General features: G+C 38.3%; 1 protein-coding gene across 4 annotated transcripts in view; it reads right to left on the bottom strand.

Moving 5' to 3' along the window:
* abca2 (ATP-binding cassette, sub-family A (ABC1), member 2) overlaps nt 1-19,317 on the bottom strand; it is a 69,214-nt gene that overhangs the window by 14,874 nt on the left and 35,023 nt on the right. For 3 of the 4 annotated variants that reach the window (XM_058774503.1, XM_058774506.1, XM_058774505.1), the window contains exons 3-24: nt 17,962-18,073; nt 13,514-13,677; nt 11,966-12,087; nt 11,416-11,526; nt 9,673-9,849; nt 9,326-9,547; nt 6,736-7,088; nt 6,498-6,657; nt 6,148-6,276; nt 5,878-6,045; nt 5,570-5,666; nt 5,111-5,284; nt 4,454-4,556; nt 3,249-3,363; nt 2,951-3,141; nt 2,675-2,825; nt 2,385-2,589; nt 2,116-2,274; nt 1,610-1,790; nt 1,311-1,523; nt 1,028-1,224; nt 740-919 (exon numbers count right to left, since the gene is read on the bottom strand). In XM_058774503.1, coding sequence (XP_058630486.1) covers nt 740-919; nt 1,028-1,224; nt 1,311-1,523; nt 1,610-1,790; nt 2,116-2,274; nt 2,385-2,589; nt 2,675-2,825; nt 2,951-3,141; nt 3,249-3,363; nt 4,454-4,556; nt 5,111-5,284; nt 5,570-5,666; nt 5,878-6,045; nt 6,148-6,276; nt 6,498-6,657; nt 6,736-7,088; nt 9,326-9,547; nt 9,673-9,849; nt 11,416-11,526; nt 11,966-12,087; nt 13,514-13,677; nt 17,962-18,073 — 3,684 coding nt within the window. The remainder of the gene's footprint in view (nt 1-739; nt 920-1,027; nt 1,225-1,310; nt 1,524-1,609; nt 1,791-2,115; nt 2,275-2,384; nt 2,590-2,674; nt 2,826-2,950; nt 3,142-3,248; nt 3,364-4,453; nt 4,557-5,110; nt 5,285-5,569; nt 5,667-5,877; nt 6,046-6,147; nt 6,277-6,497; nt 6,658-6,735; nt 7,089-9,325; nt 9,548-9,672; nt 9,850-11,415; nt 11,527-11,965; nt 12,088-13,513; nt 13,678-17,961; nt 18,074-19,317) is intronic. The other variant, XM_058774504.1, reaches the window with a different exon arrangement.

Raw genomic sequence — 19,317 nt, 5'->3', positions numbered from 1 at the left:
TGAAAGAGCAGAAGGAAAACTAAGAGATTTTTCGTCTGCTCTTTTGATATTTTAAAGGAACAAACAATGAAATGAGGAACAGACGAACCATATAAAAAATATGGAGATAAAACACATGCAACAAATAGTAGGTTCACAGAAAAACAAACAGCGTTTTACATTGTAAAACAGACAGAAGTGATAAAAATTTGTATACATTTATAATGTTATTTTAGTATTATTTATATACTATTATTATAGCTTTTATTAATATTTCAAATTAGATTTTAGTTTTATATTTTCAGTTTCCATTTTTATTTTAGATACTTTTTGATTTTAGTAATTGTGTAATGTAATTTGCTTTTGTTAAATATTACTTTTTAAGTTGAATTTATTTCAATTTTATTTTTATTAATTTTTTTAGTTAATTTTACTGTTTTAACTCATTTCGGTTGGTTGCAAACAAAACACTTCTAATTTCCATTTAGTTTTTCATCATCTAATATTTATATTTTATTTCAGAATTATTTCAATTAATATTTTTTGATAGCTTAATAACCCTGATTCATAATTTTTGAAGACATCAGGACATTTTGGTAAATTTACGGATAGGAGAGTACTGAGAGGAAAATGGGGACTCAGATAGGGAAATTACATGAGCTGGACTCAAACCCATAATGGCAACATGCCATCTCAGACATTAATAATTACAATTTTCCAAAAAGTCCACAAATGAGAAGACACATATCCACACATATACCTGCAGTGTGTGAGTCACTCTGTTTCTTGACAAGTGTAAGTTTGTAGCCATCTCCATATGTGCTCTTGAGGAACAGGGGAGAACCGCAGCACTTGAGTTTGCCATGTGAGATGATGGCAATACGGTCTCCAAGCAAATCAGCCTCATCCATGTGGTGAGTGGAGAGCAGGATGGTGCGACCTGCTCACACACAGATTCTAGTTTTGGACTGATCATATATTTGGAAACTAATGACTGACCCCAAACTTTAAACAATACTGTATTTATGATTAGTAATGATAGGATCACCTTGTTTATATTTAAGGATGAGGTCCCAGATTGCTCGACGGGCATACGGGTCCACTCCTGCTGTGGGTTCATCTAAAATCACCGCCCGGGACCCACCTACAAACGCAATTGCCACCGACAACTTCCTCTTCATCCCCCCAGAAAGAGTCTGAACCAGACTGTGACGTTTGTTGGACAATTCGAGATCCTCTATCATCCTGTGAATTCCAACACACAGCCTTTATGAACACAGGAATGGATACGATTGAGTAAGTGTTAACAAAATGCGAGTGCGTCAACCCACTTGTCCATCTCCTTCCGGATATCTTCCTCGGCCATGCCCTTCAGACGCGAGTAGAACCACAGATGTTCCTCCACACTGAGCTTGTCGAACAGAACATTGTGCTGGGGACACATGCCCAAATTCTGCCTGATACGCTCCATGTCTGTGCGGATGTCATGGCCATATATGGTGGCAGAGCCAGAGGTGGGTGGAAACAATCCTGTGAGTATGGACCTACAAGAGATTGTGAGCATAAATAAGCACAGCATGGGTCTAGAACCACCCTGATACACTACGAAACACAATATCCTAACACTCACATAGTGGTGGTCTTGCCAGCCCCATTGTGTCCCAAGAAGGAGACAACCTGGTTCTCATGCAGGTTTAGGCTCAGCTTGTTTAGGGCCAGTTTGCTGCCCGTCTTGTAGACTTTGGTTAGTTTGTCTATGCACACCACCAGCGGCAAGTGACTGGGTTCTTCTTCAATTCCACGAGTTTCCTCTGAGCAACAAACAATCATAAATTTAGTAACATGCCTAAAAATATCTCAACAAATTACATTATTGTTACGCAAAACATTCTAACTTTAACAAAGAGTGTAAGCTGATAATAGGGATGGAGGGAGGGATTGATGGATGGAGGGCTGATGGATGGATGGAGGGTTGGAGGGCTGGATGGATGGATGGATGGATGGAGGGTTGGAGGGCTGGATGGATGGAGGGAGGGATGGATGGATGGATGGTAGGAGGGCTGGATGGATGGATGGAGGGTTGGAGGGCTAGATGGATGGAGGGACAGATGGATGGATGGATGGAATGAAGTGTACCTGAGCGTCTGTGTTCCATAGCACAAGCCTGGTCCTCCTCCATCACGCTTAGCCTGGTGCTGCCACCCCACGGCCAATCCCATGTCTCTATGCGGCCACTTCCTAACCAATAGGATTTCTGCAAGGGAAAATACCATGGCCGGGGCAGTCCGTACATCCCTGGAGGAGAACATTACAGAAACTAAAACCCAATACTTTAAGTTTGATACTGAATAACAAGAACATGGGCAGTGTTTGCACTGCACAATAATGACATCACTGCAGCTTACCTGGATGCACAGCCTCTATATACCAGGTCAACACACCATATACAATGGCATCAATGGTGAGCATAACCATAGACAGCAGAAGGTTAAAGTCATCGCCCTCTACAGGTGACTGGTTGATAGTACGCCACTGGATTCCAACCCCAGCAACTTCATACAGGGCAAAGTACTTAGATCCCAGACCAAACGCTGTGGTAGACATTAAAGACTGCAGAGAGAGAACCACTTGTTTACTGAAGATCAATAGACTATTAAAATGGAACATGAAAGGGATTCATGGGAAGCCTTCATACCGCTATGCACTTCTCAAAGGCAGTGATTTTGTCATGAGCCACCTCTTCTCTTATGGCCACATACATGTATGGCACATAACTCAGAAAGTAGATGATTCCTCCACATGCTGAAGCCAGTTTGGCTTTGGAGTACAACACCGACACAAGGAAACTTCCCAAAAAAGAAATGGAGAGAACTTTTACATAACATCAACAACTTTTGACTACTGTTCTTCATTGAAAAGCAATGTAAATAGAGTGAAACAGCAAGTAAACATCAGAATATGGGTCCAGTACCAGAACATGATGGTGGCGACGGCGTAGATTGTGAGGAAGAGCCAGATGATAAAGGGATCGCTGTGGAGGAGGACTTTGCCATATTTCAGTATGGCAGTGAGGGCCGTCACTGAGATCGAAAGCTGCACGAAGCCTGTGATGAACCAAGCCACCCAGTGCACTGCATTATTCAAGCCCATCATCTTCATCACCTGTGGAAAAACACCTTGCATCAACCATGGCATCACTCTTGAACTCTCTCAGAAGTTTGTTAGTGACACCAGTTTGTTTTAAAAGAAAGTCCAGTCTATTCTCTCACCTCTTTCAGTCTTTGCTCCTTCTCTGCTACAATGTGTTGGATCATCATGGCTACAGAGTAGACCCAGGATATGACCATACACAGAGGCATCATGTGCTCGATAACGAACAGAAAACTGCAAATGGAAAAACCTGTCACAACTCCTCACCTCCACTAAAATGCAAGCACTTGTACAGTAGTCCACCAGTACATCGCTAATATTAACTTAGAAAACGAAAACAACATTTTATACATCATGGATGTATTATATTCATTCAATCAATCAATCAATCAATAATAATTTTATTCCGGTCCTCACAGACAGCTTTTCACAAAGTAAATAAAAATACATTGATTACATTGATACATACTGATCATAAGTAACAGTAAAGGCATTCATAATGTCACAAAACATTTCTGTGCAGGATTTTTTTTTTTTAGGATTCTAGCAGTTTGACAGTCATGGATCATGGTTTTCCCTGACTGTGCCTTTCAAAAACATTACAAAAACCCAGTTTAAGTAAAAAGTATTGTTTTTACTAAATAATGGCAACCTAAACCTAGAACCTTGAGGCAGCTTCCAATTCCTGGTAAAGTGGGTGCTTCTGATCTAGGAGAAATTTATTACTGAGATACCTAGAATACCATTCTTGAGGATACCTAAAAGTATGCTTGCAGTGGTTAGGATTTTCTTCAACTTCTTTTTTCTCCACAGTATTGTCTCCAAATGTGCAAATGATACAAAAGTTTATAAAACCCAAGATGTTTACACTTTATGACTTTCTAAATTGGCTCTCCTTCAACAGTAGTAACACACATTAAGTTTTTTTCCCCCAAACAATATACCCACATCTGTTTGGTCTTAAAAGTTTTAAATAGATCAGAAGCATCACAGCACAAAGTATACTGCCCTAAGTTTAGCCTATGATTGTCCTCTTTCCCCTGAAGGAGACTGACTAATGCTGTGTCATCTGCAAATTTAATGCGGAGTGGAAGCAGAGCGGGGAGCTTGCGTGATTTTGCTTGGAGCAAGGGATGTTTTTTTTTTTCTTAATATTAACATCTGTGTTCTTTCTGGCTCCGAGAACATTCAGATCCCACTCTATAATGTGTATAACACACATTAACGCAATGCAACTGAACATCTGCGATTCACCATGTCTTAAACACAGCATTTTAGACTATGTATTTACAAAATATACAACAAAAGTAAAGACCAAGCTCACTCGTCTCTAGTGTAGCATGGATAGGGAAACATCTGCACGTAGTTTCCAGGCTCAACAACATCATGGCCCACAAATGTGTTGATGATTGCCCGCTCAATCATATCTAAGAGGAAGAAACATGGAAAATGTCAACACAGCATCAAGTAGACATGCTGAAGCTGAATTTGCACACTGCAGCTTTACGCTGAGGGAAAGCTTTGATCCTCTTGGCTTTTCTGAGCTCTTAAATAAGTGCAGCTTCCAGAAATGCCAAAGCAGCACTTTACTGACTGGTGCACCAAGCTTTACATAACCAGGTACACATTTTACCAGAAGAACTTTCATTTTAAATAAAACATCAAATTCATTCCACTTTTCCCATGCCAATTCAGTACTCTGTGGATGTTGTTTCAGAGCGAGCGATTTATTGCTTTGTCAACAGTTTTGTAAAGAATTTTGCACAAATGGCAGAATTAACTATTTGTGCAAAATGTGAGTTTAGATTACCACTCTGTAGATGAAAGCTATATCTTTCATGGCTAATAAGATCAAAACTTTAAAAGTGCTCAAGCTAAAGTGATTTACAGTAAATGCAAAACAATATCTGCTTTTGGATATCCTATCCAAAATTTTATTGTAGGTCAAAGGACAAAGTCTTGCTAAGTCATCTTATCATACCTTGGATCCACACAAAGCCATAAAGGAAGTAGAATTTGCCACCCGTGTTCGGCCCAGGGCGCCAATAAGCTCGACGGATTTCATTTGTTTTCTCTGTGAAGCTGGAGTTCTGTCGAATCTTGTACATAACATGGGGTGGCAGAGATCCATCTTTATTGGTCTGGAAAATCACACCTAGAGAGGATGCACAGATTAAACATATGGCTACTGGCTATATTTAACAAGGTATGACTAAGGGCTAAATGAATCATGCAAATGTAGTTTTAATGGGGAATGGATGGGCCAGTGTCTCAAACCTTGTTAAGATATAGCTGAGTCATATTACACTACAAAATCATATGAAAAAACTATCATTTACATAAAAAAATTAAGCCTACATTGCATTTTGATATTATCTTCAGGACAATTTTATTTCCACAAATTCTCATCACAATAAATGCAATAAAAGTGATCACTCACTTGCAAAGACTGAGACATTGTCTCGGTAGGCCTGGTTCAGTGTGTAATTGACAATGCTCTCTTCATCAGGGAAGCCTCTGAAGATATCCACACTGACCTGAGGCATTCAGAACAGATTTAGTTTTTAGAATAAAAGTGTTGAAAAAAGTCAGAATTATATTTTTTCTATCAAAATTAACAATGCAATTAAATAAAAAGGACATAGTTGTATTCATGTTGATTCTAATTCAAACTCAAAACAGACAACACAAGGTTTTTTGCAATAGATATATAAGATTGGACAAGTTAAATCAAATTCTTCTCCAGACCTTTGACATGAAGTTTGTCCAACCACAGGCAGCATTATCAATGGTGTGAAGCTGCTCCAATAGAGTGGTTGTGTTTGGCAGGGTGAAGTTCTCCTCCAGCAGACTGTTCATCAGCTCACTGTCTGAGACGTTCAACAGTTCATGGTGCTTCTTCAGGTCTGCAATGAACTATGACATACAGACAAAAAAAAGACATCAAGCACATGCACAACACAATGTGCTATTTAAACTAAAAATTCTTAAATTAGCGACTGAAAGACAGAATGTTACCTGCTGGAGCCACATCAGGTGATTGTGCAATTTACCCTCCTCTAGGAAGGCCCTTAATTCAGCTGAGATGTTGAGCCACACACGGGCATAATGAGTCACATTACCCACAAAAGCAAATGTCTCATTGGCCTAAAGAGAGAGAGAAAAAAAAACAATCTGACCAAATATTTTCCAGCTATTCAAATGATTCTCTATTAATCGGGTACAACCGAAATTAAATGAAAGAATGACCAGCAGGAAGTTAAAAAAAAAAAAAAAAAGTCATTTGGATTCAGAACTAATTTATTTTTGCAATTTTTCTCACTGTAAGAGTTTTTTAAGCCTTGAAACGCCTTAGAGTCTGGACTTGCCTTTTGTATGACCTTGTCCACCTCTGAGCCAATGGGAGAGTAGAGGATTTTGGGATTTGTAGTCATGAGATGGACAAGTAATCCCAAGTTTCTTTGTTCTTTGCTGGTAAAGCCCAAGGAACTCATATTGCCCTGTTTAAGAGCTTCTGGCTCAATAATCCTGATAAAACAATAAAGATTATTGAAAAAAAGTCATTTCACTCAGAAAGGTAAAACACCGTGACACTCATATACACACCTGTTATTTCCACAAAGAATGGGCTGAAGACCTGCCCACAGCTGAACAAAGGCAGAAAACTGTGATCTAGGGTTTTCAGCCTCTGCCTCATTTCCTGCAGTCCCCTCTCCTTCCTCCACAGTGCTGTCTGTTGTGTTGGGACCCCATGTTGTTGTATTGGAGCTCCAAGAGGTGGTGTTGGCTATAGGAGGAGGCTGGTGGCCTGCACAGGCCCCTTTAGGGAGCAGTCTGGCCAGACCTGACAGCAAATCCACATCCCTCAAGAGCCGTTCTACATCCTCCAGGTTCTTCAGCAGAGCGCCGAGATGGGATTGATCCAAGAGACCGGATATGTTGGACTGCTCCAGACGCAACTGGGGAAGGAGGACAGGAGTGAGTGACATACGGAGAAAGGAAAGAGGAGTAATACTTAATATTAAGTAATATGTACAGTATCAGTGTTTCTACAACTAATGGTCACTTATACACTTTCTTAAACACTCTTTTTATACTCTCAATAGTTTAATTTGTCAACTAATAATGTCATAACTATATGGGACACGTCTTTTTTCTCTGAAAGTAATGAAAATTCCAACCACAGTGTAATTTACAGCACATCTTAAATTCTATATTGTGTTTAATAGCACTCTCTGCCCTTTTTATTCAATTATGGTGATGGAAATGACATTTTTAGCAATAATGAATGGAATAAAATGACAGATTCCCGTGTCTTTCTAAAACTAGCTTCACAGTTAGCTTTTATATATCCTTAAATGTCAAAATAAATAGACAAATAAATGGCAAAATTGTTCGATGTGGTACATTACAACTGGGACTGTTACTGATAAATAATTATCACGCAAAAATATTAATACAGGTTCATCTCAGTAAATTAGAATGTCGTGGAAAAGTTAATTTATTTCAGTAATTCAACTCAAATTGTGAAACTTGCACACAGACTGAAGTAGTTTAAGTCTTTGGTTCTTTTAATTGTGATGATTTTGGCTCACATTTAACAAAAACCCACCAATTCACTATCTCAACAAATTAGAATATGGTGACATGCCAATCAGCTAATCAACTCAAAACACCTGCAAACGTTTCCTGAGCCTTCAAAATGGTCTCTCAGTTTGGTTCACTAGGCTACACAATCATGGGGAAGACTGCTGATCTGACAGTTGTCCAGAAGACAATCATTGACACCCTTCACAAGGAGGGTAAGCCACAAACATTCATTGCCAAAGAAGCTGGCTGTTCACAGAGTGCTGTATCCAAGCATGTTAACAGAAAGTTGAGTGGAAGGAAAAAATGTGGAAGAAAAAGATGCACAACCAACCGAGAGAACCGCAGCCTTATGAGGATTGTCAAGCAAAATCCATTCAAGAATTTGGGTGAACTTCACAAGGAATGGACTGAGGCTGGGGTCAAGGCATCAAGAGCCACCACACACAGACATGTCGAGGAATTTGGCTACAGCTGTCGTATTCCTCTTGTTAAGCCACTCCTGAACCACATACAACGTCAGAGGCGTCTTACCTGGGCTAAGGAGAAGAAGAACTGGACTGTCGCCCAGTGGCCCAAAGTCCTCTTTTCAGATGAGAGCAAGTTTTGTATTTCATTTGGAAACCAAGGTCCTAGAGTCTGGAGGAAGGGTGGAGAAGCTCATAGCCCAAGTTGCTTGAAGTCCAGAGTTAAGTTTCCACAGTCTGTGATGATTTGGGGTGCAATGTCATCTGCTGGTGTTGGTCCATTATGTTTTTTGAAAACCGAAGTCACTGCACCCGTTTGCCAAGAAATTTTGGAGCACTTCATGCTTCCTTCTGCTGACCAGCTTTTTAAAGATGCTGATTTCATTTTCCAGCAGGATTTGGCACCTGCCCACACTGCCAAAAGCACCAAAAGTTGGTTAAATGACCATGGTGTTGGTGTGCGTGACTGACCAGCAAACTCACCAGACCTGAACCCGATAGAGAATCTATGGAGTATTGTCAAGAGGAAAATGAGAAACAAGAGACCAAAAAATGCAGATGAGCTGAAGGCCACTGTCAAAGAAACCTGGGCTTCCATACCACCTCAGCAGTGCCACAAACTGATCACCTCCATGCCACGCCGAATTGAGGCAGTAATTAAAGCAAAATGAGCACCTACCAAGTATTGAGTACATATACAGTAAATGAACATACTTTCCAGAAGGCCAACAATTCACTAAAAATGTTTTTTTATTGGTCTTATGAAGTATTCTAATTTGTTGAGATAGTGAATTGGTGGGTTTTTGTTAAATGTGAGCCAAAATCATCACAATTAAAAGAACCAAAGACTTAAACTACTTCAGTCTGTGTGCATTGAATTTATTTAATACACGAGTTTCACAATTTGAGTTGAATTACTGAAATAAATGAACTTTTCCACGACATTCTAATTTATGGAGATGCACCTGTATGTTTAATTTTTTCACGTATATGTATGCATGTATAGGTTATTTTTAATAAAAATGAACCCCTGGAACATTAAATGCAAATACAAAATTGTGTCTGTGTCAAGTCACCTTTATTTATATAGCGCTTTTAACAATACAGATTGTGTCAAAGTACTTAACAGTTCTTGCATGTACCTGATCAAACACTCTCTGTGTATCAATCTGATCTCTCAATTCTTCACTTAACTTCCCGAACAGCTCCGTCCTCTGTTCCGCCCTTCCACCACAAACAGTCATTTGATAGGCCTGTAAAACTGCCTGTTGTTTCTCAGGGACCAATAGGATTTTGCTTATCTCACTGTTCCCTCCTTCCCCACAAGTGAGGGTTTCAAGCACTGCACCAGTCAACAGAATCCCCTAAAAAATAGGAAAAAGTGTAAGACGTTTTGCGAGGTGTTGTTATTAAACTGAAGAGATTCTGATTTCTGCAGACCAAATTAAAAAAAAAAAAAAATGTATTTAACATTGAGTTGCAGACCAACCTCCATCTCACGCAATGCTTGAGGATCAAATTTTTGACCTCCTCCACCTCCAGCAATCCCGAGAGCCTGGGACAGGACTTTGAGCAGAGCTTGACGGTGAGCAGCTTTGGTTGGGTCTCTCAATGCCTTCTGAATCAGACCCCCCTCCAAACTACGCCAGCCTCCAAGTAACTGCTTCTGAGCATGAATAAGCAGAGAGACTGAAACATACTGATTGTTTTATAATTGCAAGGTTTAAGCAATTGCATGCCCTAATTGGAAAGCCCTTCACAGCAAATGACTACTACCTATAAATATAGCAGGGGCGTTTTGTCCCTGTTTTGAGTAGGTGATGTCTATGCAAAAAAAATTGGCACTAGAAAATGATAAACAGTCTAAATTTACTTTTTTTTATTTAAAATGCTTAAACTTGATGATGACATTAAAGTGCAAACATCATTTCAATTGGCCCAGCAGCATGAAATGTAACCGGAACTTAAGAATTTATGAAAATAAACCCCACCAAAAAAAAAACATGTATGGAAGGGACTTTGCCTCCTCATTTCAGTATTCTGAATTGGTGCTGATGCATAGTGAGATCACACCTAACTGTCTACTGAATCCAAATCAAAGTACAGTATCGGTTTCAAAACTAATTTTTATGCCTCTCAAAATGAATATAGTATAATGCATATTATTATATTTAATCTATTAAGAATTCTATCATTTCAAATCATTTCAATCTGATATCTTAACCTCACAACCTCTCTCCAAAAGCCCTAACCCAAAGACATGCCAACAAATCGACAAACACAAATGCTGAAGAAAAAAAAAGGTGCTGCCTGCTTCCCTGACTCTTTTTTGCCATTTACAAAAAAACTGGGCTGGGCCAAAGACAGGTGATTTCTCAGGACTCTGTGATATCTGTCAAGTAGTAGGTACATTATGTGTGTGGTATTCAAAAAATGTTGCTTACAGCGCTCAACAAGTATGAAATATGAATGAGAGAGGCACTGCAGCAGCACTGGCACTGCATTAAGTCTGTAAAATGTGGCACAATTATTATAGTATTTAATTATTGCAGACTTGCATTACTGTAAGTTTAATATTTGCACTTCTTGTGCATTTTAATGGAGTCTAAGAAATATAGAGGCAGTATGTTATTTTTAAACCAAATTAATTTTTATATTTATTCAATTAGAAGTTGCTGTTACACAAAAATGCTTTGAGACATATGATAAAAATAAAATAGAGAAATGTATTTTTGCAAAGAAAAAGGCATTGCTCCATAAATGCACCTTTATACAATTAGTTTTATTTATGAATATATGCAATCCGCTATGAGTGTCAACCACACAAAAACTGCAAAATCTAATTATTACATATACTACATTTAAAAAATTTGGGGTCGGTCGTACAGTAAAACATGAGTTTTAATATATTTTCTATGTTAACAAACTTAAAAATGTAAATATTCCAGTGATGCTAAAGCTGAGTTTTCAGCATCATTACCCCAGTCTTCAGTGTCACATGATCCTTCAGAAATCATTCTAATATGCTAACTTTCTGCTCAAGAAACATATATTTGATTATTATCAATGTTGAAAACAGTTGTTCTCTATTTTCACGACTCTTTGTTGATTTAATTCACAATTTCTAAATAAAAGTATTTATTTCTTTTAAAGAAAAAAAATTACCGACCCTAAACTTGTGAACAGCAGTGTGCATACACATGGAAATGTGTGTGTTTCCGTCATTCTGTACCTCAAGCTGTACAAGCTTCTCTCCAGGACTGTGGGGTTCATGCTGTCCTTCATCTTTTTCTCCTACCTTTGATCCCACTTTAGGATACGTCCCAAAAATGAGATTATACACCTGAACAGAGTACACACACACACACACACACACACGCACAAGCACAGATTTAGAAACTCCTATCTCACACACATACTTTAAATAGCCAGAGTAGAGAAGAAACGAAACTCCCTGAGGAAAATTAAGATTTCATTCGGAAACTCACAAGAGCATATCTCAACACTTTTACATCAACTACAGCACGTTAACCCGACACATTAAAGCACGTTACGCTGGAGCTCCTCTGCCCTAAAGCATTAGATTCTATCGCACGTCCTCTCTCTCTGTTGTCATGGAGCAGAATCGTTAATGTTGCTGCAAACCCGAGCTGAGACTCCAAAGAAGATGAAAGAGGAAGAAGGCTCAGAGGAGCATGACGCTGAGTCATGATTTGGACTTCAAAAGCACTGCTGTCTGACCTGGGTTGGAGGAAAAAGGAAGTTGAGGTGAGAAGACAGACCTCTTTCAGGTTGATCGGGGAGGAGAGCAGCAGGCTGGCGGTGTCGTTTGGCAGGGAAAGGTTTCTGATCAGGAACTGCTGGAACATCGACTGGTTCCTGAGGACACTTCCCACAGTAAAACCTGAAGCAGAGACATGCACAAAGTTTTCATCAAAGAAAATTTTATTTGCTGCAGTTGATGTATATGTACAATACCATTTAAACGTTTGAGGTCAGTAATTATTATTGAAAGAAATTCATACTTGTATTCAGCAAGCAGGCAATAAATAAATACAAGTGACAGTGAAGAATTTACATTGTTAAAAAAAATGTCTATTGTTGGTCAGTGTGGTCCAGAAACATTTACGAAAAATTTAAAATTTTTAGTTAGTCCAAAAAAGGAATCACAACATCATATCAAGATTTAGATGTCGGCGAAATACTGTTTCACCAGGTCCTTGTAGTGTTAGTATTAATTATATAATAATTATAGTATATTAATATTTTGAATTATAGCTTTTACATGGTTACAAAAAATGTCTATTTCAAACAAATTGCTGTTGAACTCTTTTGAACTGGCTATTCGTTTAAAAATACTGAAAAAAAAATATTACAGCTTCAACTAAAATATTGAGCAATAAGAAATATTTCTTGAGCACGCAATCAGCATACAATAATAATTTTTGAAGGATAACTGAACATTCTGAAGGACATTAAAGACTGGAGTAATGGCAGCTGAAAATTTGGTCTTGCCATCACAGGAATAAATTACATTAAAATAGATTAAGATTAGAAATACATTAAAATAGAAAACCGTTATTTTAATTGTAATACTATTTCAAAATATTAGTTTTTACTGTATTTTTAATTAAATAAATGCCTTCTTGGTGAATATAAAAGACTTCTTTCAAAAACTTAAAAGAACATTATCAACCTCAAATTTTTGAATGGTATATAGATGCTCAATACAATTTAAGCAAGTACAGTATAAAGCAATTAATGTGATATGTAAAAAAAAAAAATAAATAAAAAAAAAAATCACATCAGCTTCATCTGCAGTCTTCCTCTTTTGCATTCATACAGTATGAATAAAAGTGCATGGATAACAAAGTCCAGTATGACTGACTTTATTATGGTACCTGTAAGAAATCAGTTCAATAACACTCAAAACGCCAGATGTTTGCCAGCCTGCTTTGGGTATGTTTGTCTAAAATATTCTGCTGTATGGTTGTTTTCAGTGTGGTCTGATTCCCTTCAATACATGGTTAATAAAATCATCAAACAAATGCATCATTACTGTGTGTTTATATACAAGGTAACTTTTTAATGCCAAAAGTGTACATTTAGCGTTAACAGAATATACGCTATTCACAGTTCAGCCACATGAAAGCATGCATTTGAAACTGCATCTGAAATCTGTGTTTGAAATGTAATAACAATGTGATTTAAACACTAATTCCAGCAGAAATTGCATTGCTATTTTACTACAATAGTAATTTGCTTCGAATTTCTAATTTGCATGTACGGTTATGGTCAAGGTTGGTATATGCATGCATGTGTTTTCTGACCATGGCTGGTGTTGTAGTGGCTCTCTAGAGGGCCTTGTGCTGAGCTCAGACTTTCAAGGTGCTGCTGCAGTGACTCCAGCTCCTCTCCCAGACTGGGTCTGTCTGACGTAAACAAGTGATTCTGCTCCACGACTTCACTGATCCTTTCTAACAACTGAGTCACACTGAGGAACAGGAGAAAAAGAAAGGTCAAAGAAATTAAATAAAAAGAAAAGAAAAGAAGAAGAAGAGCAGAATAAAAAGAAGAGAAAGGCAAGTCGTATAAGCAGGGTAACCAACAGCTTAGACCAGTGTGGTCCAGACTGGCCGATACCGTTTAGAGAATTTAGATAATATATAAGATGGGGAGAAAATAACATTTTAACCTATGTTTATAGCTCACACCAAAATTAAACATTTTTAGTTATATTTTTCAACTTTAGTTCTAGCACAAAACACCAAAGTCCAGAAAAAGAATCACAACCTCATCATATCAAGATTTAGATGTTGGCATAATACTGTATCACCAGGTCCTTGCAGTATTATTTTAGGATTACTTATATAATATTATAGAATATTAATATACTTTTTTATACTTTAAGTTTTCATTTCAATTTTGGTTTACGCATGAATTTATTTATTATTTAGCATGAATTTATTTCAGTTTTAGTTTAATTCATTTTATAACTTATTTTATTTCAGTTTTATTAGTTGCTAAGGAAACATTAAAACAATTCTGTTTGGGTGTTTTATAATACTATTTTTATAATAATTTTTATAATTTTATAACTATATACAGTTTACACAGCAATGCTATATAGGTATAAGAATAATTTTGAGCACAACTGTGTGTGTACACAGTTGTGCTCAAAATTATTCTTATTTTTAATATTCATATACCCTTGGTAAATATGATCAAAGAAGGCTGTGAAAATAATTGCATTGTTTAACCATGTGATCTTTCATTCAAAAATACTTTTAAAAACCTAACCTTTAATTTAAGCAAAAAATAAATAAGTAGAAGTGGGGAAATTACATTATGAAATAAATATTTTTCTCTAGTACACAATGGACACAATTATTAGTACCCCTAAAAAATTCTTATGATTGAAATATCTCTGAAGAACAGTGGGTACGGAAAGTATTCAGACGCCCTTAAATTTTTCACTCTGTTATATTGCAGACATTTGCTAAAATCAAGTTTATTTTTTTTCCTCATTAATGTACACACAGCACCCCATATTGACAGAAAAACACAATTGTTGACATTTTTGCAGATTTATTAAAAAAGAAAAACTGAAATATCACATGGTATTCAGACCCTTTGCTGTGACACTCATATATTTAACTCAGGTGCTGTCCATTTCTTCTGATCATCCTTGAGATGGTTCTACACCTTCATTTGAGTCCAGCTGTGTTTGATTATACTGATTGGACTTGATTAGGAAAGCCACACACCTGTCTATATAAGACCTTACAGCTCACAGTGCATGTCAGAGCAAATGAGAATCATGAGGTCAAAGGAACTGCCTGAAGAGCTCAGAGACAGAATTGAGGCAAGGTACAGATCTGGCCAAGGTTACAAAAAAAATGTCTGCTGCACTTAAGGTTCCTAAGAGCACAGTGGCCTCCATAATCCTTAAATGGAAGACGTTTGGGACGACCAGAACCCTTCCTAGAGCTGGCCGTCCGGCCAAACTGAGCTATCGGGGGAGAAGAGCCTTGGTGAGAGAGGTAAAGAAGAACCCAAAGTTCACTGTGGCTGAGCTCCAGAGATGCAGTCAGGAGATGGGAGAAAGCTGTAGAAAGTCAACCATTACTGCAGCCCTCCACCAGTCGGGGTTTTATGGCAGAGTGGCCTGACGGAAGCCTCTCCTCAGTGCAAGACACATGAAAGCCCGCATAAAGTTTGCTAAAAAAACACCTGAATAAGATTCTCTGAACTTTTTGGCCTTAATTCTAAGCGGTATGTGTGGAGAAAACCAGGCACTGCTCATCACCTGTCCAATACAGTCCCAACAGTGAAGCATGGTGGTGGCAGCATCATGCTGTGGGGGTGTTTTTCAGCTGCAGGGACAGGACGACTGGTTGCAATCGAGGGAAAGATGAATGCTGCCAAGTACAGGGATATCCTGGACGAAAACCTTCTCCAGAGTGCTCAGGACCTCAGACTGGGCCGAAGGTTTACCTTCCAACAAGACAATGACCCTAAGCACACAGCTAAAATAACGAAGGAGTGGCTTCACAACAACTCCGTGACTGTTCTTGAATGGCCCAGCCAGAGCCCTGACTTAAACCCAATTGAGCATCTCTGGAGAGACCTAAAAATGGCTGCCCACCAACGTTTACCATCCAACCTGACAGAACTGGAGAGGATCTGCAAGGAGGAATGGCAGAGGATCCCCAAATCCAGGTGTGAAAAACTTGTTGCATCTTTCCCAAAAAGACTCATGGCTGTATTAGATCAAAAGGGTGCTTCTACTAAATACTGAGCAAAGGGTCTGAATACTTAGGAATATCACCATGTGATATTTCAGTTTTTCTTTTTTAATAAATCTGCAAAAATGTCAACAATTCTGTGTTTTTCTGTCAATATGGGGTGCTGTGTGTACATTAATGAGGAATAAAAATGAACTTAAATGATTTTAGCAAATGGCTGCAATATAACAAAGAGTGAAAAATGTAAGGGGGTCTGAATACTTTCCGTACCCACTGTATATTCCCATTCATATTTGCATTTTTTAAATCACACCAGGGTGACTAGGAGAGTGGCCGCTAGCCATGTCGCAGTGGGTCTGGAGCATGCGGGCCGGCATGTCCGCGCAATATCCGGACTCGTCCAGCGCCACCTCGGCGTGGGCCAGGCCCAGGCAGGTGACGCAGTGATCGTGTTGATCTGGCGGCTCTATTGGTCCTGCGCAGATCTTGCAAACTGTAGCCATAATGAATTCAGCAGGTGAAGTAGAAGATTCTGACGTAATTGTCGCGGGCACCACATTTTATACTGCCTCTCGAGCTCATCAGTATTTGCATGCGATTTGCATACTTTATGACAATTGGCCAGTCATTTGGACTGGCGTGAGCCAATAGGACTTCAGGAAAGGCTGAAGGGAAAGAGTTCCCATAACGGAGAATTTCTCCGTGATGTCTCGTTAAAGCTTGAGAGGGAACGCCTTTTTCAAGGCACTCTTTTGCAGACAAAAGAAAATAACTGATAAAGGAAGACCAACACCCAAACTGAATTCACTAACAAAGGCCAGCAAAGTTTTTATGTGCTATTTCAATGATTGCAACTATGAGTGGCTAACAGCTAGCACAAGTTATTTTGTTGACCGTGTTTACTTTTTAATACGAGTAAAGGGACATGGAATGACAGACCCATGGACTTTATTTACAAGTGACATGTGAGTGCTCTATTATTTGATGAGTATTGTATCATGCACATTGTTATGGAGGCGTACGTGGTGCGTTGATAATATTGTGGTGTGGTGTGTGTGTGGATGTCCAGTGTTTGTACAGTTTTGCTGCTTTGGGCGCGTCATCATTAGAGTGACGTGAATGTGCATGGCGGATGACTTTTACTGACCATGTAGGGAAATTTACTCTGCATTTAACCCAACCTAATCTAGCCTACTGTTGAAATTGTTGATCAGCCGTCATTGTTGTTGAGAGCCTGTGTGCGGCATAATATGTGCATTAAATGCATATGGCTACGTTAGCTGTAACAGATGTATAAGATCTGTACATGTAGTTTACAGTTGCATATACATACAGTTGTTTACGCCACTGTATGTGTTTATATATATATATATATATAGCATTGCTGTGTAAACTGTATAAGTTTATTAATTCAGCATTTCATTGAAATCTATTTTTAAGTAATTTAGTTTTAATAACACAGGGTCCTTTGAGATACATTAATACCGATTTGTAATATCACTGTTGATCAATGATTTTTCTAAGTGGTAAATAAAACAAAGATTATTTATTGGAGCACGTTTTATAATTAAATACTTTAAAATGTCATGGTTAATTCTATGTGTTACTTGCTGTTTCTTTACAATTTATTGTGAAATTACTAGAAATTTCTGAATTCTACACCATTTTCTGCACCATTTTTCCAGTGTTTTGTGCTGTTCTGGCTGGTGAATGAGAATAGACATGATCTTTACCAGCAAAATTGAAAAACAACTGTAGTAAAACTGATCAAGGAGGCAGTCTTGCTACTTAAGCTAGCACACTCCTAAACCCAAGAAATGCTGCTGACCAGTCATGCTGAGGTCATAGTTATCAAATCACATCTAAGCACAAAGACAAGATCCATTTCACAATCTAATAGCTCGTAAGATCATTATTACAGGTGGTGATGGTGACTGCTATTCACACCATATAATGAGAACTGAATCCATTAGAGCCCATCTTAGTCATCAAGAGAGGAAAAATCAGAAACAGAGCGTAGGTGGACTCACGTGGAGTTTTTATACTGCAGGAAGCCAAACTCATCCCGCTGACCATCCGGACACAAAGACTGCATGATGGGAATGATGCCCGCCGAGGTGAGAGGGGCCGCGCTGTAGAAGGCTAGACAGAACCAGGGAAAAACAGACCACCAGGGTGGAGGGACGGAGAGGATGGAGGTGACAGAAAAGTGAAATCCAGTATTGCAATGAGGTTTAAATGGTTTTGACAAAGGTGCAGGTGTGTTCAGATGCAGAGAAGAGGAACATAAAACAGAGCAGTGTACGGATGGAGATAAATATTTATGGCCCGGGAATGTGAGTGAGTGAATGAATGAGCGGGATCATAGGATGTGGGATAATAGAACAAACAATGGCAATGATATTTTCCAAGGTCCACAGATCAAAGATTTGGGGAGAGATTAAAAGAAAGGGAGAGAAAAACAAGCAGCCGTCACATATCAGAGAGCAAACACAGAGTCAGAGAGGGTTTCAGATGTCAGATCGCTTCGATAAACTCCAAGTGGCCTTCAAATTATTCACTTCATCACACACTCAGAGGTTGACCGGACAAGCTATCACTGAAGCAGAGAGAAACTAGCATTGCTATGTAGAACGGCTCTTCTACACCCACATGCTGCCAGTCACATCTTATATAGCACAGGAGTGGACAGACGTGTTTAGATGACTCACTTCCCCACTGCAACCTGCTCCTCTACACACTTGATATGGAGTCAAATCTCAGGGATGGGTAAATCATCATATATGTTTCTCAAAGGCCATAAACATTATAGGAGTGACAACCATGGATCAGGAGTTTCTGCCTTCAAGTCCTGGGAAATTCCAAGTTCAGAAATCGTAATTTTGTCATGATGTGAGTGATTCTGGTTGAAAAAAAAAATGCAGGCTGGCAATTTTATAACAAAGGAAGGAAGGTTTTTAGCACTAGATAAACAAAATAGCAAAGTGCAAAAGGTGCACATTTAGTGTGTAATTCTCGTGCTTAATGTAGTTTGGTCATGTACTCATGTCACCTAAATTATAGTGTTTTCAAGTAAGCTTAATTTATTATATTTAGTAAACTAATTTATTTAGTATACTAGGAGATATATATAAAATACATTTATTTCATACTAAGCATAGTTAAAATATATTAACATATTTACTGACATATCTCTCAAGACTTACTGATATAAAAACTATAAACTTTATTTGGAGTACTACTAGTGTACAATGCACATTTCTTAATATTAAGCCTAAAATGTGTTTTAATGTCACTACTGAGGATTGTATGATTTTTGAATAATATCAGTCTTTAAATGCAAGATATTTAAAGTGTACCTAAAGTATAGTTCTACTACAGAACAA

The sequence above is a fragment of the Onychostoma macrolepis genome, chromosome 05 (assembly GCF_012432095.1).
Source record: "Onychostoma macrolepis isolate SWU-2019 chromosome 05, ASM1243209v1, whole genome shotgun sequence".
Taxonomy (NCBI): Eukaryota; Metazoa; Chordata; class Actinopteri; order Cypriniformes; family Cyprinidae; genus Onychostoma; species Onychostoma macrolepis.
This window is presented reverse-complemented; position numbering and strand designations above follow the sequence as displayed.